Below are 20,132 nucleotides of genomic sequence, written 5' to 3'. Positions count from 1 at the left end.
CTCCAAGGCTGTAATCTTTAGATCATGCTTGGTAAAGCATGTGAAAAAGGAGGCCCTTAATGAGATGGATTGACATGGTGGCTGCAATAATGGGCTCAATGATAGGAACAATTGTGAGGCTGGGGCAGGACCAGGCAGTGTTTCCTTCTGTTGTGCATAGGACACTATGGGTGGGAACCAACTCAATGGCACCTTACAACAAGAGTCTTTACAAAGACTACTACATCTTTTTCACATGGAGCTAATAGTGAGTTCAAACCTTTCACTTAGCAAATGTGTACTTAACCACTGCACCACCACAGCTCCATCAGAGGACTACACCCACTGCCAGAGTTGATTTTTAACTCACAGCCACCCTATAGGACATACTGAATTTCTCCTTAGGTTTTCCAAGACTTAACTCTTTAGGGGAACAGACAGCCTCATCTTTGCCTTAGAGTGGCTGGTGAGTTTGAACTGCCAACTTTGTCGTTAGCAGACCAGTATCTAACCCACAGTGCCTCTAGGCTCCTTTTAGAGGAATTGATTCTGACTCATAGCGCCCCTACAGGACAAGGTAGAACTGCCCCTGTGGGTTTCTGAAACTAACTCTTTATGGGAGTAGAAAGCCCCATCTTTATCCCGAAAGCCACTGCTAGTTTTAAAATGATAACCTATGGATGGTAGTTCAATGTGTAACCACCCATTGCATGGTAAAAGGGTCAAATGTGGCATATATAAATGAACTCTGAATGCTTTATTTTCAGTGAAGGTGTAATTCAATTTTGTGGGAAACAGAAAAAGCTGCTGGTTCAGTAATACATTTGTATTTTCTTTTTTGCTTCTAAAGGTCTTTGCTTCATTTGATATGACGACATACTTTAGTGCTTTGTGCCTGCAAATTTCAAGACACCTTCATATAAGTATATTCAAGACTTCATGTCATCAAGCACCTGAACAGGTTCACAAGCATATTGACTAATAGCCCAAGGAGAAGAGGAGAAGCAGTTAGGGGAAACTATGGGTGAAGGATATACCCCCCCTTTGCAGGAGGCTAGTATACTATCAAATAAGGATATATTTGAATGTAAAATATAAGTCCTGCAGATTCCATTATGCCTATCATTTATGAAGCTCATTGACTAGCATAGATATTATCAGTGAAAGTGTAACAATCTCTAATTAGTAAAACCAAAGGGAGAAAAAAATCAATCCTGAGAGATAAGCAAGTACACCAGTACAGTTAAATAGCAATCTCTTTGTCTCTGAGAATTCTTTTGAGCATTTGGGGTTTTCACTGCCAAGTGATTACATAAAAATTCAGGATCTGAAGGATTTTATAGCTATCTTGAGAGTGATACTGGCTTTGATTGCTAAAAATTGACAAGTGAGTTCAAAGTACTGCTTATACTATAATTGGTGTGTCAGACATGTTATAAGAAATCATTTTTAATATTGGCTGTTTTGCAAAACATGTTACTATGGAGTTTAAAGACTTGTTTTACTATATACTTAGAATTTAAGAGTTAAACTAGAATTATCTGTATTTATAGCTAGTAACATGAATTTGTCTTACCAGTTCAGAAAAACAAATGCATGTTTACACTGAAAGTAACTTGTTCTTTGATATTCTAAGTTAAACTTTGTCATAAAGAAGCAGGCATTAAACATTCTCTTATCAAAATAAAATAGCAGTTAAAAGTACTACTGCCATCTAAGAAAATTAATAACTTAAAAGAAAATAGCTAAAATATCTTCTGGTTAGAATATCAGCCAAGAGTTGCTTCAGTTGCCCATTGACTCACTTGATATGAAGAGGAGAAAATAAATATCAACTTTTGGACTAGATATTTTTTCTTCCATTCTCACTTAAACTTAGATTGTTCACTATGAAACTAGAACCATCTGAAGGATCTTTGATATTCAAATTTTCATGTTCCTATCTTTGACCCTACTTTGAATTGAAGCCTGTACTTCTGGAGACCATATGCCACATAACAAAATAATTTGAAAACCAGAGGATGTATGTACATTCTCCATCTAAAGAAAAAAATCTATTACATAAAGCAGAAAAAAACAGTATTACTAGTAAGGGAAAAATATAGTTTTATATGAGTTAAGTAAATGGAGAGAGAACACTAGTTAATTTTGCCTCTGTAGCTATGGTCAAAACTTCACAAAATAAGAGTCTTCATCTAAGCCTGAGTAGTACTTAAGACTTATATACTAACATACATCTTAGCTTAAAAGGAAAATCCTTTATATAATGTATAATGTCTCTCTTATGTCAAATATTAATGGAGGAGGACTAACTTCTTCCTGTGTGCACTATCACAGTGATGAAAAGCTTATATGAACTTGTTTGTAAAAACAAGGAAAACCTTAAAACTAAAAGAAGGGTAAAAGTTGTAGGGGCTAGAATCAGAGTTTTTAAATCAAGGATAAACAGGAAAAAGTCACTCCTCTCCTCCTAATGGGCATATTTTTTATTTTGAATGAACTTTTGAAAGCAATTTTGTTTAAAAAAACAAACAGTTTAATTGACTTATTTCAACATGCTGAAGAACAATTTAATAGTTGTTAGACTTAATGTTTCCAGTTGAAGATTTTATGTTATCCTATGTTTGGAAATGTAGACTGTAAAACCAAATTTACATACTTATTGGCTACTAACCTTGAATATGTTCTAGGTAATTTAAAGACAAAATGAGTATTTTAATTGTAAGTCTTTTATTAAAAGTATGTTAATGAAATGCTCTTAAATCATTGCTAAAGGCAAAGTGCCATTTAATTGTGGACTAAACCCAATTAAATGATATTTATTTCTGTCTTGTAGAAATGATATATTCTCAAATCTGTCTTGAAACTATTATTTATATAACTTGTTTAATCATATTAATGATTTTTTAGAAATTAATTTATTTGAGTAAGCATGAATACAAACAAGTTGCTCATAATAAATTTTTCAAGTCAGGTTTTTTTAAAAATCTTATTTTCATTTAGAATTGCTCTTAAAATTTAATGACAAAAAGTACAAATAAAATATTTTGTATTCTTTATTTTTCCAAGAAAAACAATGTTTAATTTTACATACTTGTGCTTTCTAACTTACTGAAGCCAAAGTCTGAAAGGAAATGAAATCTTCATTGCTAAAGTAAATTGACAATACTAGAGGAAAAATTTCACTATTACAATCAAAAAGCTCAAAATTGCTATGACTCACAAAACTTCTTAGGTTATATTTATGGTTAACACATAAGGGATCTTTATCACTTAAACAAGCTAATGAATAACAGGACGTAATTATCTACACTAGGATTTTTTAACCACTATAAAGACTTGCATGTCCCTTAGCTAATGTTATAATTGTATCATATTACTTAGGTTCAAGTTCTTTCTTCAAAGAGTCATCAGAATAACATGGAATGAAGAGACTTTCGAACATTTGTCATCTCTTGCTGCTGCTGTTAAATGAAGAGAGATATTAAACATTTGTTTAATATTTAGTTAAGTGTTATGCATATTTCAGCAAATAAATAAAATATCAATGTCTAAATAATTCTTTAGTTTTTCAGTTTTAAATCTAACTACTTACACTTTCCATCACAATTCTCTTCTGCAAGACAGCCATCGCTTGTTTATGTTCATCTTGTGCACCATTAAGAAGATTTTCACGATGCTTATTATCCAACTCCTCCATACTCTAAACATGAATAGTTCAGTTACAAACCTTCTCAACCTCTAAACTTGTACAATTTTCAAAAATAGCTTTTCAATATTTAAATAATGCTCATTATTCCAAGTAAAATCCTAAGAAATACTTAAAAGACCAAATTTCCCACTAGAGAAATTAAAAATCAGATGTGAGTCAAATACTATTATTTGTACAATTTATTACTACTAGTAGTAGTGGTATTATAGGAGGCACAACAGCTGTATATACTTTGTCAAAACAATGGGTTAAAGAACTGCCAAGGTCAAGATAATGCCAAAAAAAGAAAATTATTCAAAGTCTGATATAAATAAATACCATTATTTTTCAAATCTAAACTAACCTTTTGTGTCAGTAAACATGGCATGATTTCAGAAACAATAAAGTGATCTGTACCATGACTTCTTTTTCAAGTTAAGAGAAACAAAAATTGTATTGTAAAGCTTTACTATTCATCCACCAAGTTATCAACTGCCTACTACATAAGAAGTACTATGTTAAGAGCTGAGGTGGTGTCGTGGTTATTCATTGGGCTGCAATTTGCATGGAGTAGTTGGAAACCACCAGCCACTCCTAGGGAGAAAGACTGGGCTGTCTACTCCTGTGAACAGTTACAGCCTCAGAAACCCACAGTGGGGTACTGAGTATCGATTTGATGGCAGTGTGTTTTGAGATGCTAAGTACTGTAGAGCAATTAAAAATGAATGTATTATTTCCCCATATTCCAGAAGAAACATTTTTTCATACATGCAGAAATTTTAATATATATGGAAATATAACTATTATTATAGCTATGTAGAGGGGAAAAGGAACTTAACCCAATTTTGCTAGCAAGAGAATAAGATTTTAATATTGAAGAAAAAGGAGTTAAAAGTATTCTCAACAGTATGTCTCAGTTAATAAAAAATACATACTAAGTGAGAGAAAAAAATCAGTTTTTATCTTGAGAAGTGGAAGAAAAAGAAAGTAGCAAATCTATGCTAACTAAAAAGGGCCATGTTATAGGGGAGATCTTAAATATCTAAGAATTTAGAATGAAAATTTAGTTTCTCTAGAGGGAAAGGAAATGTTTAAGGAATATGATAGTTCAATACAGGCTGGACTGAAGAACAGAGAAATCAATGAACAGTGTTAATAGTCTAAGAAAGTAATGATGAAGACCTCACTAAGGCAGTAGTAGTAGCAGCACACCCACTAAGCTATGGCCATTAAGTCAATTCTGACTCACAGGGGCCCTATGTCGTTTTCAAAACGAATTCTTTATGGAAGCAGCTTCATCTTTCTCTGGTAGGGAGGCTAGTGGATTTCAACCACCAATCTTGGTTAGCACCCCAAAATCTGTAATTAGGCACTGCCACATTGAATAGAGTACATATTAACAATAAAAATGTACCATAAAAAGACCCAGATCCATGATATAACAGTTCAGCTATGTATGTAAATTAATTGCCAATAAAACTGTTGAGGGGGAAAAAAAAGGAAATGATAAAAAGAAAAAAAAAAAGAGTTGTTAAATGCAGTGCAGCTCATCAGCTACTAAGTGTGGTTATTTGTAACTTGAATGCCTAAATTGGGGACTACTTGTACTACATGTAACATTTTAACATGTATTGGAACAATAGTATCCGAAAGAACTTATCCATTAAAAAGAAAAAGTATATATGCAGGGTTATCATAAACTCCTATGAGTAGTTTAGTAAAAAATAAGACTAAGAGATCTTCTTGACGTGACTGAACTATTATATGTGAATTAATTATATACCAATAAAACTGTTGAAGAAAAAAAAAGTATGAGAGACTTCAAAAAGTTCATGGAAAATTCCATTATCTTTCAATTTTATTTTCCCATGAACTTTTTGAAACTTCTATGTACAGCTTGATGAACAAGAAAGGTGTCACAGACATTTACTAAGTTGCACATGTGACAATAGGCCTATTTTAATCCTGAAGATTTTCATCTTCAGGGACTTTTGTATTCTATTATCCATCTAGACTAGCTCTAAGATTACAAGTTAGCATATCAAGTCTTTTTGCCATAATAATTCTAGAAGTAATGCCATAAAACGATTATATATTTAAATGAAAGACAACTTTAGTTGAGTGGAAAGTCAGTGAAAAACAGGAAAACCCTCAAAAAGATGGGCTGACACAGTGGCAGCAACGATGGAGTCGAATATAACCCGATGGCAGTGCTTCCTTCTGTTGTGTATGGTGGGGTCATTGAGTTGGAACCACCTCACACACCTAACATTTCCTATTTAACAAACATTGATGATATACAGACACATAATAAGACTACCTGGAAACAATTTATGAACTTTCTACTTTCAATTACACATATACTGCTATACTACTCCCAAAGCATTGTTAAAAGAACTATGATGAAAATGTTATTTTAAAGTATCAATTTTATGAACAGTATGTACATTTCTAGGTAAAATCCCTCATTTTAAAAAATTTCCTGTTTTGGTCCATTCTTCCAAAACCATTTATGAATCTTTATGTATAAATACACTTAGCTCTTAAAAATTAGGAAAAATTAATTCAAAATAGTAAATGGCTATGAATTTAAATGTATAGTCAAAATATTTTCCCCCATAGTTTGGAAATAAGAAAAATTCTACTTCCATATATACATTTATAAGAATGTACTGTGCTACCAAATACAACAGACCTTTATGAATTGTTCATATAAGCATTTAATATCTTTCAGTCTCTGGCTCTGGGCACTTCGACATTGTTGAAATATCTTTTGTTGCTGTCGAAACATACTCTACAAATATAAAAGAAAAGGCTGTGGTAACACATTTAGATATTTTTTTAATTAATCAAAAATATTCTACATTAGGATTAAAAGGAATAGTTATAAAATCAATTATTTTAACATTACCTGTTTTGTATTAATAACAAGTTTAGCACATTTGTACATGCTCATACAAAATTAAATCCTACCAACAATTAAGTAGGAAATACTTTTGCCACTGAAAATGTAATTTTTGATGATTTTAATATTCATGTAGATGATCCTTATTAGCGTTTCAGTTCCTTGATTTATTCTCCAGTTCCTTGATTTATTCTCCAATGATTTTGTCTTTCACTATACTTAAGCCATTCACTTAAGTTGCTTGTAGCCAAGATTTGGTCATTACCAATAACTGTAAGCACCATACAGTATTATTTGCAGAAAAATTTGTTGTTAGGTGCCATCGAATTGATTTTGACCCATGAAGACCCGATGCACAACAGAACAAAACACTGCCTGGTCCTGCGCCATCCTCACAATTGTTCCTATGCCTCAGCCCATTGTTGCAGCCACTGTGTCCATCCATCTCCTTGAGGGCCTTCCCATTTTTCATTGCCCTCTACTTTACTAAGCATGATATCCTTCTTTAGGAACTGGTCTCTCATGACAGTATGTATAAACCTTCTATGAGGGGGCTTTTAAAAGCATGTAGGAAAAAATAGAAATAAAATAGTCCATAAACTTTTTAAAGTCGCTTCACATAGTAACTGTGTGTCAGATACTTTCCTGAACCTTTCTAAAAACATATCAAAACCACCTATGGAATAGGTGGTGCTCTTACTATGTCCCTTTTCATGGGATGACAAAACTGAGGAACAGAGGTGATTTTTCCTTGAACCCACAATTAGTATAAATGAGATTCCAAATTTGATTCTATAGTCCAGTCTCTAAACATTACTGTTTTTCTATATATCCCAGTCATCAATCACTACCTATCTAGCTCAAGTTATGTCAGGGCCTAAAATCCTCTCATCCGATTTTTTTCAGTGTCCTAAACCGCCCCCACCCCCCACCCCACCCAGCCCTGTGTCCTCACGTTTCTCTTTCCAGCTTAAATACCATGGCCAGGCATTATCAATCCTCTCATGCATGTGTACCTGGCCTCCCTCTCACCATCACATTTGCTTGGCTAAACCCCAACCCTGAAAATCTAATTCTCCACATACCTGTGGACTATTCATAGTTGGAGGAAAACCCACAACCATGCTAACTGGAGTTACTGTAAATTCATGATCACTAAACCAAATTAAATGCTTACAGGTACTTGGTATTCCCCTAATTCATTAACTGGCCTACTCTAAGGAAACTCATGCTTTCTCCTCTGTCCTGAAAAGGTAACATCTCCACCACCTTTAATTTTAACACATGATTTTATCTTGTTAAATGCAATCTAAAAGGAATTTAGTGTCCACCACAACTACCACCTACCTACATCTGTCTATGCTTATATGCTAAGTTTTCTCCTTTTAAGGATAAGGAAACCCACAGGAACAGTTCTACTCTGTCCTTTATATGGTCACTATAACTCAAAATCAACTCGATGGCAGTGAGTTTAGACCCATCAATGGACATATTTGGCAACTGTCCCTCTCAGTGTTTGAAATGTTTCCCTCTAGATTACTTAGGACAGAAACAAGCTGCTGTTTCAAAGAAATCTTAAATTACATGCAAAAACTTTATTAATTTCTCCTTATGGTGCCTCATTTTAATTCTCATTCTCCTGTTCATTCCAATGAGGCTTTTGCACTCACTATTCCACCAAAATAATGCTCACAAAGATACCAGTGACACCCATGTGACCAAATGCACCTTATCTGACCCAGCAGCAGCATATATCAATAATATTCTCTCCTTTCTAAAAAGCTTTCTTCACTTAGTTTCATCTAATTTGTTTACCTACTGGGCCAATCTATCCCCTGTACTGGTTTCTCGCATCTCTTAGAACAAGATTAAGTACTTCAGGGATCACTTCTTACACTTTAACATCTATTTTTCCTCGCTGATCTTTATTCAATATTTAAGTTCTGTGTTTATGCTGATAGCCCATAATTTCTATCTCCTCCATCTCCTGAAATCCAAACTCCTATGTACTGACAATCACCACTGATGTTGTATATACACTTCAAATCCAACATTTCTCAAATTGAGCTAAGCAATCATCCCCCCAAATTGATTGCTATCAATAGCACCCTAGCCCTTACATAAAAAATGTATGATCAGTTTTACAATGGAAGGATAAAACAAGGAGTGTAGGTAGGCAGTGTATGGGTGAGGCTGACTTCTAACCTTACAGGGATTGGCAAGTAATACAAATCGGGCTATTATGAATAAATCATGCCTTGTCCACAGTGACTGATGGAATAGGCAAATAATCCATGATATTCTAGAGCCTACTTCTTTTGTCAGAGCTCTTCAGAAAGACTTTCTTTAGTCCAATGGGATTACAAATCTGGGAGGAATTCTAGGATTAAAAGAAACTATCTTGCTTACCACACAAGGGAGAGCCTATGAAGAAATGGAGATAGAGCCCAGGTGACAATGCATGAGCAACCCTTCCACTCCCAAATCTAGCTTTGCCCACAGCTAAACTGTTCTTATGTTGTCCAGTCAAATCTGGCCCAGAAATCCTATAAAACAGACTATAGAATTGCTCGATAGAAATCGCCAGGCTATCATCTTCATAAAAACAGAATGGCTAGCTGGTGAGTTGGAACTCCAGACCTTTCGGCTAGTAGCTGAGCACTTAACCACTGATCTGCTAGAGTTACATAAAGCTAAACTGCCCTAATACAATTATTTTGTACTGCTAAATTTATCATTTGGAATTTCAAGATTTTCAGCCTATTTAAGAAGTTAGAACACGACTGAGTTTAGTATATGCCTCATAGTCACGACTGGGAATGGAGCTTAGCTGAATTCCACAGACATACTACAAGACTCGACTCTCCATTCCTACTTGAGATTTGGTTACAACAAGTTTTTTTAATAAAATCTAAGTGTGACACCAACAGTTAGTTTTTCTTCTTGTTCCTCAAAATTCTGCGTATCCATATCCCATTGGTGAAGCAAAGTCTGAAACTGCTGACAATATTCTTGGCTAAGCTTCTTCCTATAAAGCATAATAATAAATATGAAAAATACATGAACATTCAACACCAAATTTATTTGGCATCACTTATACTATAAAACAGGAAATAATAACAGCTTAAGTCTCTAAAGGGAGACCTAGAAGTAAAATTAGGATTTTTCTAACAAGCTAATGAGATGCTTTTTAGCTGTTGAAAAGAAAGAATATTCTACTGTAAGTATTCTAGAAACTTTCATTTATCTTTAAATAGCTTTTAATCTACTGCACATAGGTTCTGATATAAGATTCGATGAAGCTATTATATTTAGTATATATCACTGTAATCAAGTCAATTCCACCTCATAGTAACCTGATTAAGACGGGGTAACTGCCCCTGTGGGCTGTTGAGGTTGTAACTATTTACAGAAGTAGAAAGCCTCATCTTTCTCCCACAGAGCAGCTGGTGGTTTTGTGAACTGCTGACCTTATCTTTAGCAGCCCAACGCATAATCACTACACTGCTGTACACTCTCTGTATATATCGCTATTGGATTTTTTTTTTAAATCACTTTTTTGGGGGCTCATACAACTCTTATCATATAGGATTTACACCTAGTTACACTTCATTTACTGTTAACTTTGATCCAACAAAAATGTTATGCAAATTCAGCTAAAATACAAATTTTACAATGATACTAACCTTTTTTTCATTTTTGAATAGGTAACATTCACAAGACTAATGATTTATGATATTTACATGTTACTCAGCATATTTTTACACTTAAGTATAGGTTACTTTTATAAGAAAACTCAATTTTACTTGAAAGGGGAGTAAAAAGGTAAGCCATATGAGTATTAGGAAATATATCTCCATTCTATGAAGGAGTGAAGTTATAAACTAGTACAGTAGGATCAAAAGGTAATGGGAAAATGAAAACCAAAAATTTCCATATACTTTATAAAGCCCCCTCACAGCATTTTTCATTAGTAATGAGCACTCATTAATACTAATTTATGATACAAATAATGTGGCTTTAAAATTATAATAACCTTACCTTTCCTCTTGTTGTGCTTTCCAAACCTGTTCAATTTTCTCGCTAGTATTTTTGATAGATTCATTGGTATACATTTCCAATCTTTTTTTCTTTGCAAGAAGAGTCTTGTTAATGTCAGCTACATTAAAAATATTCATTAAAATGAAATGTCTGGAGAAAATGTTTGTTCCCACATATTCAAGTCAATTATGGATACAGTTGATTCAACAAGATTTGAAAGACATTTGGAATTATATATTAATTCTAAAAGCAAGATTATTTGCTCACTTTTTCTGCTCAGAACATTTGCAGTTCACAGTTCTAATTTTCTGAGCTGCAGAATTTTGAGATAATAACTCAATTTCGTAAAATATGTAGTAAGGAGTCTCATGGTCAAACTTATTTAAATGCTTATCAAGGCTACATTTTTCTAAGTTTATAAAATTCCCACAAAATCAGGGGTAGGGAACATCCCCGTACTGGCTCACAAAATTATCAATACCAGTCATCACAATAAACTAAAAAAAAAAAAAAAACAAAACAAACTGCCACAGAATCAATGCTGATTGATTGCAGCCCTATAAGATAGGGTGGAACTGCCCGTGGGATTCCAAGTCTGTAACTCTTTAGGGGACTGGTAAACCCTGATTTTGTCCCTAAGAGCAGCTGGTGGTTTCTAACTGCTCATCTTAGAGTTGTCAGCCTGCTGTGTAACCACTGCACCATCAGGACTCCATATCCCTCACAGTCTCACCAATATGGCCCATAAATAGCATAAATAACCAAATGACCCTTCTTTAGCAGATAAAGGTTCTCTCCCCTTGTATTAAATAGAACACTTAGTTCAATTATTAGGTTTAATTATATAAAGTGCTAAAATATCTATTAAAATTTGAATACAAGAGAATCAAGTTATGTAAGAAAATTTTAATATAGTGCGATCTTAAAACTTTTTTACTAAAACAGGAATGCCAAGGTTAAAAATACTGTTACAGTAAATATACAAATGATTTAAAACTGCTTTTAAATACTTAGCGAAGCTTTCTAGAGGACATTTTTATCCAAAAGTATTGGACTTTATAAAGTACTTCTAATAATGCTTTTCTAAAACATGTTGTTATGTTTGGACCTATATTATTTTATGGACCTATTATCAATGGGTGTTTTTAAGTAATCATGATGAAGCTGAACCATTACAGATACTTTAACCTGAAGTGTCTATATTATTGAATTTCTAAGACAGCTCACAAAAAGATCACTTTTGTCTCCATACATTGTTTCCAAATCAGATGTGCTTGTATGAATAATTGATACTATAAAAGAATCAGTGATTCCAACTCATAGTGACCTTATATACAGGATTTCTGAAAACTTTAAATTTTTACCAGAGAAGTTAGCTTCATCTTCCTCCAGCAGAACAACCAGTGGGTTTCCAACACTTACTGATAAATGCCACCACGGCTCTATAAAAGTCCATACAGAGGAACTAAATAGTGGTTTAAAGAGTACTGCCTTCCAACAGTTTATTCAACTTCAATTAGACAACTTAAAATTTTAAAAATCTGATTATATATTTGAGAAAACTACCTTTTTATGTACATGTGGTTGTCACTCAATGAACACCAAGAGAAGTAGTGACTTTTACTATCTATCCTTCTAGTGTTCCACAGTCCACTAAATTCACATAGGTATAAAAACACCCTTTAAACACTGTTAGGACATCGGTCAGTGTAAGACATGAAAAAAAATGTACGTCCCTAAGGTTAGAGAGGGTGGGGGAAGGAGAAAATGAGCTGGTATCAAGTAGAAAGAAAATGTTTTGAAAATGATGGTACCAACATATGTACAAATATCCTTGACACAATGGATGGATGGACAAATGAATGGACTGTGATAAGAGCTGTATGAGCCCCCAATTAAAAAACATAGCAAAACACAAAAACAGTGTTAGGACCATTCTCACTCTTCATTCAACAAGTTGAAAAGATAAATAAGGCAATCTACGAAGTTTGCAGTGATTCTTAAGTGTAACCCTTTTCAGGGGGGCACTTTTCAATACTCATGGGAAAATTGGAACTCAAAGATAATGGTATTTTCCATAAGCTTTTGAACACCCTTCATGTAAGTCAAGGAGTTCTGTGGCACAGTGGTCACGCAAGCTGTTAACTCAAAGGTTGGCAGTTCTAAGGCACCAATGGCTCTAAAGATTTACAGCCTAGGAAAACTTCTGGGATAGGTTCTACTGAGTTATATAAGGTCACTGTGAGTTAAGACTGACTCAATGACATACAAAATTATACACATCACATTGTATAAAACATCTTTACAAATATGTCCTAAAACATACCTCCAAATTTTTCCAGCATAATCTGTACTTGACCCCTGTGAAGAGAATGACAATAAAACTTTATAAACTCAATACTACATAAAGTACCATGCATGTTTTTTTTAATTGGAGAAAAAAAATCTCACAAGCCAAGTGTTTTATATACAACATCTGTAGCCTAAATAGAAGTTTCTTTAAAGTGCTTCGTACTTCAACAGACCAACAAAATTTTGATACATTACCCCACATATTCTTCAATGGGTCCGATGGAAACTCTTTTCTTCCCACGCTTATCAATGACTAGAGTCTTTTCTGCATGATTATAAGAAAGAATATAAGTATGCAAGTTTGATCCTTTCAAATGGAGAAGTACTGTTGTTTAAGGGTCTTGGCTTTTGGCTAACAAAAATTAAAGATGATTTTTTTTTTGAAGGTGATCACTTTTGCTTTTATTGCTTGATGGGGTAAAGATGATTTTTTTAAGCCTAATTTAAAACACAATAGGTTCAAAACAAGTGTAAGACTGCATCACTACCCAGAGTGGGTCCTACTTACCTTCTAGAACATCTTCCTCTGAATCACTCAGACTATTTTCCTCTTCATCAAAATTATAGGCTCTTACAACCTGCTCCTCAGTGGCCTGCTCCTCAGATTTCCCTGTACGCTTTCTTCCAGAAGGTGCCATCACAGATGTTTGCTGATGTGAAAAACAGAGCTTTTTAAGCTTTTTCATTCTAAACACTCTATTTAAATACATTGGTTAAGAGAGAAAAAAAACCCAAAATGTAAACCAGAGAGACTGAGGTATTTTCATTTATAAACAAATTTACATATGATTAACATTAATTTTATATTACGTATAATGTATCGTTTATACACTGATTTATCTCATGTTCTATAAGTTTCTATACTACAATTTATATCCGATATGATTTCTACAGTGTAAGACGCAGAGTAGCGTTTTGTACATATGTAATTCTCATTTATTAGAAATTTTAACAGATAATGGGGCTTCAAGTTCACAGAGACCCCGCAGCCTCCACCCTGCAAGGCAGGTGGGACGGAAACCCTAGGCGGGGCGGCCACATTGGGCCAAACGCAGTCACGAGGGGGGAGGGGCCTGTGGGCGGAGCCAGCGAGCGTGCGCCAAAAACACCTCCTGAGGGAAAGTTCTGGAAGCCGCGCCTCACGACGACGTGAACCTCCACGCAAGATCGCGGCCTACGGCGACCGCCCAGGCCGGTGGGCGGCACAAACGCCCACCCCCAACCCCAGGAGTCCTCCCCTCCCACCCGACAGGTCAGCCCTCCCAGGGCGCCCCTTCGAACCCCACTTTCCACCCTCCCAGCCTCCCTCCGGCCTGCCCTCAGGGAAGTTCGCTGTCTCCGCTTTCCTGTCAGCAGCCCCGGACTATTCTGTGGAGACCGGGCCCACCCCCTCAAGAGCAGCGACAACGGTCTCCTCCCCTCCTCACACCCGAAAACGTCCCCACAGGCCCACAAAGCCACCCCCGAGCCACCACAAAGTCTCCTGAGGCAAGGCCAACCTGCAGGGCCCAGCCCTCACCTGAATCAGGAACTTCGCCTCCATGAAGCCTCGCTGAGGCGTCGGGGACTGCATACTGGAATGAAACCGCGAGAGCTGGCGGCGCCTATTTATTGGTGTGGGCGCGCAGGCGCAGACGCAGGCGTGCGTGCGTGCGTGAGGAAGCTCCGCCCCCCCCAAGCACGCTCAGGACGTCGAAAGCCGCACTGTGGCGGGAGGGCGGGCGAACTCCCGGCAGGCTCTGTGTGCCAGCTTGCTGAGCACACGGCTCCTCTGGGGGTGGGGTGGGGGGCGGAGAGAGGGGCCTCTCTATGCCCACAAAGTTGCCGTCTTAGAAATCCGTGCAGGCGGTTTATGATAGTTGATTTTTCTTTGTCATACCTGAGAGTTAGAAAAGAACATGTGCGTTCACGGAAGTCGCCAGACAAACCCATCACGTGATTGGCGAGGCAAGAACTTAAGCATTCAATGAATCTCCTCACCAAGTCCTTTCCAACGCATCGGCTTCGCTCTTTGGCGACACAATCATTATCCCACCTTTTGTAAATCATTCGCCCTTCCCATTTTGTAAGGTTTTGTATCACTAAGAAAAATTACGTGGTCATTTGGTGCCCTTGAATTGATTGCCAACTCAAAGCAACACCATTTGTGCCAGAGTAGAATTGCACTCCATGTGTTTTGGGTTTCTTTAAAGGTCTGAACAGAAAGATGAATTTTATTGAAAGGGATGCTTTGGTCCTACTCTGGTCGTCATTTACCCTGTTACGTGTGTGGATAGATCCTGGGCATCTAATACAATCAGGACGATGCAATAACTCTTGGCTGACCACGCTTATTTAGCATCCCCCACCAAAGTCTATTGTTTAAGTTATAGTGTCTTATGGGGTTCCATAAGAAGCGAATTCGCATTATAGGGTTCACCCCTGATGAAAGTGCACGTATCTGGACCAGGGAGAAGAAATGCCTTTCTCCTTCAGAGTCCAACAAGCCTGGACACTCCCACAGGTATACTTTCCATCTTTGGACATGCCCCTGATTCCAAATTCTCCTCACAGCACCTCTTAAAAGTTCTAAAGGAAAACAAGAATAAGAGAAAAGAGGAGCAATTAGAAAGTAGTCGAGTGTAACCTCCAATGACATAACACCTCAGATAACACCCTAATATGAGTGAACAAAAAAGAATGGAATAAATGGAAACTATTTTTAAAATTTCCCCAGAGAAAGGAAGTGGGTGTTAACACACCCAGGGGCAAGGGAACACGTGATCCAAAAGTGATGGCGAAAAGGCTGTAGGAAGCCTGGTAGGGCTTGATCAAGGGCAATGTAACTGAGAGGAACTACTGAAACCCAAATGAAGATTGAACATGGTAGTGGGACAAAAGGAAAGTAACACGAAATAGAGGAAAGAACTAGGAGGCAAAAGACATGTATAAATGTCTAAATACAGGCATGTACATATTCAACTATATTTATGTATGACAATGGGGAGATAGATCTATATACTTATATTTATAGCAGATGGATATTGGGCCTCTACTCAACTACTCCCTCAACACAAGAACACTTTGTTCTAATAATCTGGCATTCTGAGATGCTCACCTTCCCAACACTATCACTGAGACAAAATGGATGCATAAGCAAATGTGGTGAAGAAAGTTGATGGTGCCTGGCTATCAAAAGATATACTGCCTGGGGTCTTAAACACTTGAAGATAAACAGGCGGTCATCTAGCTGAGAAGCAACAAAGCCCACATGGAAGAAGCACACCAGCCTGTGTGATCACAAGGTGTCGATGGGATCAGGTATCAGGCATCAAAGATCCAGAACAAAAGCCATGTCAATGTGAATGGAGTGGGGAGTGTGGAGTGGAGACCCAAAGTCAATCTAGGCAATTGGAAATCCCCTAACAGAAGGGTCGCGGGGAGGAGATGAACCAGTCGGGTGCAGTATAGCACTGATGAAACATACAGCTTTTCTCTAATTCATTAATGCTTTCTCCCCCCACCACTATCATGACCCTAATTCTACCCTACAAATCTGTCTAGACCAGAGCATGTACACGGGTACAGATAAGAGCTGGAAACAGGGAATCCAGGACAGATAAACCCCTTGGGACCAATATTGAGAGCAACAATACCAGGAGGGGAAGGGGAAAGTGGGCATGGGGGAAAAGAGGGGGAACTGATTACAATGATCTACCTATAACCCTTTTCCAGGAGGATGGGCAAAAGAAAAGTGAATAAAGGGAGACATCAGTAAGTGCAAGACAGTGAAAAGATAATAATCATTTATAAATTATCAAGGGTTCAAGAGGGAGGGGAAAATGAAGAGCTGATAACAAGGGCTCAAGTAGAAAGAAAATGTTTTGAGAATGATGGTAACAAATGTGCTTTACACAATGGATGGATGGATGGATTATGATAAGAGTTGTCTGAGTCCCCAATAAAATGATTTATTAATAAACAATTCCCCCATGCGGAAGGTTTACTTTGGGGCCAGGGTTTGGTGCCCCAACAGACTGGAGTGGAAAACATTTCTAAAGGCCAACAGTCCTTGAACTAACTACAAGATTTTCTTTCTTGTGTTTTGTATTTTTTGTCATTGGTTTGTTATTGTTGGTTTTTGGTATATTTTTGCTTGGTTTTGCTCCGTCTTGTTTTTGTGCATATTATCCCTGCAAGTCTGTCTAAATAAGATAGGCTGGATGAACACTCTGGAGGAGAAAACAACAGGACTGACAGTTCCAGGGGGACATGGGAGAGGGGGAAGTTGGGGGAAAGGTAGTGGTTTTAACAAACCCAGGGACAAGGGAACAACAAGTGATCCAAATTGGTGGTGAGGAGGGTGTAGGAGGTTTGGTAGGGTGTGATCAAGGGTAATGTTACCAAGAGGAATTACTGAAACCCAAATGAAGACTGAGCATGATAGTGGAACAAGAGAAAAGTCAAAGGAAATAGAGGAAAGAGCTTGGAGGCAAAGGGCATTTATGGAGGTCTAAATAAAGGCATGTATATATGTAAATAATTTACATGAGGATGGGGAAAGAGATCTATGTGCATATATTTAAAGGTTTAGTATTAAGGTAGCAGAAGGACATTGAGTCTCCACTCAAGTACTCCCTCAATGCAAGAATACTTCCTTCTATGAAATTGGCATTCTATGATGCTCACCTTCCCGACACAACTGCTGAAGACAAAGCGGGTGAATAAGCAAATGTTGTGAGGAAAGCTGATGGAGCCCAGCTATGAAAACATATAGCATCTGGGGTCTTAAAGGCTTGAAGGTAAACAAGCAGCCATCTAGCTCAAAAGCAACAAAGCCCACATGGAAGAAGCACACCAGCCTGTGCGATCACAGGGTGTCGAAGGGATCAGGTATCAGGCATCCTCAGAACAAAATATCGTATTATTGTGAATAAGGTGGGGATTGCAGAATGGAGGCCCAAAGCCCATTTGTAGGCCACTGGACACTCCCTTACAGAAGGGTCTTTGGGAGGAGACGAACCAGTCAGGGTGCGATGTAGCAACGATGAAACATACAACTTTCCTCTAGTTCTGAAATGCTTCCCCCCTCTCCCCACTATCATGGTCCCAATTCTACCTTACAAATATGGCTAGACCAGAGGATGTACACTGGTACAGATAGGAACTGGAAACACAGGGAATCCAGGGCGGATGATCCCTTCATGACCAGTGGTATGAGTGGCCATACTGGGAGGGTGGAGGGAGGGTGGGTTGGAAAGGGGGAACTGATTATAAGCATCTACATATAACCTGCCTGAGGGACGGACAACAGAAAAGTGGGTAAAGGGAGATGTCGGACAGTGCAAGATATGACAAAATAATAATTTATAAATTATCAAGGATTCATGAGGGAGGGATAGCAGCGAGGGAGGGGAAAAATGAGGTGTTGATGCCAGGGGCTTAGGTAGAGAGCAAATGTTTTGAGAATGATGCGGGCAATGAATGTACAAATGTGCTTTACACAATTGATGTATGTATGGATTGTGATAAGAGTTGTATGAGCCCCTAATAAAATTATTAAAAATTTAAAAATAACAATTTCTCCAGCACACAATAAAAAGGGGGAATAATTATTAATATTTTATGAATAATATGAAGTTCAGATGGATCATATAACAGGTTTTTCAAATATTAGAATTATTTAGAATATATAAAAGGTCACAGCATTTCTTTTTTTTTAATGGATAAATGGATTGTGATAAGAGTTGTATGAACCCCTATTACAATGATTAAATAATAAAAGTTATTCATGTAGAAGTTGTTCCATTGGAGAATGTTTTGTTATGGATATTTTTGCCACAATTTAATATATTAAATGAAAAACAATGAGTACAAGGAAGAACAAATATTCTAAGAAGAAAAAGTACAATGAAATTGATTGTAAAACTCTTGTTAATATGATTCAACTATTGAATTGTATAATATGTGGATGAAGTGTCAATAATATTGTTTTTTAAAAACGAAAAGATTTGCAGTCTCAGAATCCCTAACAGTTCTACACTGTCCTGCATGGTCTCTGTGAGTCTGAAATGACTGAATCCGTGGTAGTGGGTTTGGGTTTAGTAGACTGACATTAACAGACCTCCAAACAGCCAGATCCGGTGGCTGACTTACTACCATGGTTTCATTTTCTCAAATGTCACTTATTCTGAGTCGCAGGGGCTTTATAGGACAGACTAGAACTGCCCCTGTGTGTATCTGACACTGTAAATCTTTACAGGCTCACAAAATCTCATTTTACCCCTGTACAGCTGATGGTTTCGAACTGCTGATCTTGTGGTTCACAGCCCAACCCGTAATCCACTATTGCCACCAGGGCTCCTTGACACGTTAAAGGAACTTGAAATTTTTAAACAGATAGCGAAACAATGAACAAAGGAAATGAATGGCTCCATGATCGTCAATATTGGGTGTCCCGATCATTTGACTTCTCTAGAATCTGTCGGTATTCGGGTTTCAAAATTGATTCCTCGTCCCACTGTATGAAAGCCAAAATGGGATGACTCTGTCCGATTCGATGGCGTTTCTGGGATGCACAGTCCGCCGGAGTCATTCCCAGGGCCGTGAAGCTGCTTCCGCGCCGCGTGCAGCCAGCAGGCTCCTTGGGGGGACAGGCGGGGGCTGCAGCCGGCACAGCCCTGCAGCGGCGCGGCAGCTAGTCGCAGGAGGACAACGGCGGCGGAGGGTGGGATGGACGTCAAGGTCAGGCGCCGCGGGAGTCCTCACCTGCGCGGCAGCGAGCGACTCCTGGAGGAGAAGAAGCGAAGCGGCCGCGAAGGGAGGCGCTGGGCGCCCAACGGAAGCAAATTGCTTCCGGAAGACATTCTAGGGCAGTTAAGCAAGGTTTCCCGACCGACCGTGAAGAAATCACCTGGGACGTGGAAAGAAGACTGCTTACAAGGAAAACGAAGAGCATGAACCAGGAAGTGAGTCAAGAAAGCGAAAGCGCAGAAAAGCCCACGCAGTCTGTTAAGTCAGAATAAAAGTTACTTGGCTTGGAGGCTCAAAGACCAAGATCTGAGCGATTCAGGACAACCAGCAGCCAACACCCTCATGAAAACCTTTTTTTTTTTTTTTTTTTAAATTTCATGACCTTTTTTTTTTTTAACATTTTATTAGGGCCTCATACAACTCTTATCACAA

At 37.6% G+C, this 20,132-nt stretch overlaps 2 protein-coding genes across 4 annotated transcripts in view; one reads left to right on the top strand and one right to left on the bottom strand.

Annotated features, from left to right (window-relative positions):
* CHPT1 (choline phosphotransferase 1) overlaps window positions 1-3,531 on the top strand; it is a 43,088-nt gene extending 39,557 nt beyond the window's left edge. Inside the window, exons 8-9 of one of the 3 annotated variants that reach the window (XR_012784891.1) lie at window positions 830-1,032; window positions 3,364-3,503. Coding sequence is in view for 2 of the 3 variants with exons in the window: in XM_075551100.1 (XP_075407215.1) it covers window positions 830-940; window positions 3,364-3,408 (156 nt within the window). In the remaining variant the exon portion in view is untranslated. Of the gene's footprint in view, window positions 1-829; window positions 1,033-3,363 lie in introns of all 3 variants that reach the window. The other 2 variants (XM_075551100.1, XM_075551099.1) reach the window with 2 other exon arrangements.
* On the bottom strand, window positions 3,241-13,612 carry SYCP3 (synaptonemal complex protein 3). Its single transcript, XM_075551101.1, has 8 exons — window positions 13,477-13,612; window positions 13,164-13,233; window positions 12,943-12,977; window positions 10,617-10,734; window positions 9,504-9,603; window positions 6,366-6,464; window positions 3,575-3,682; window positions 3,241-3,443 (listed from the first exon to the last, which is right to left on the bottom strand). The coding sequence occupies exons 1-8, from the start codon at window positions 13,604-13,606 to the stop codon at window positions 3,390-3,392; spliced, it is 714 nt and encodes a 237-aa protein (XP_075407216.1). The 5' UTR covers window positions 13,607-13,612; the 3' UTR covers window positions 3,241-3,389.
* Between the last annotated feature and the right edge of the window lie 6,520 nt (window positions 13,613-20,132).

The sequence above is a fragment of the Tenrec ecaudatus genome, chromosome 6 (genome assembly GCF_050624435.1).
Source record: "Tenrec ecaudatus isolate mTenEca1 chromosome 6, mTenEca1.hap1, whole genome shotgun sequence".
Classification (NCBI taxonomy): Eukaryota; Metazoa; Chordata; class Mammalia; order Afrosoricida; family Tenrecidae; genus Tenrec; species Tenrec ecaudatus.
This window is presented reverse-complemented; position numbering and strand designations above follow the sequence as displayed.

Excerpts from the sequence above, each read along its gene's own strand:
- SYCP3 (XM_075551101.1), bottom strand. The coding sequence starts at position 13,606 with ATGGCACCTTCTGGAAGAAAGCGTACAGGGAAATCTGAGGAGCAGGCC. Across the intron at positions 6,465-9,503 it reads AACAAGAAGAAAAACTAACT|AGTATGTTTCGACAGCAACA; the intron begins GTTGGTGTCACA and ends TTATATTTGTAG. Across the intron at positions 3,444-3,574 it reads AGAGAATTGTGATGGAAAGT|CAGCAGCAAGAGATGACAAA; the intron begins GTAAGTAGTTAG and ends TTCATTTAACAG.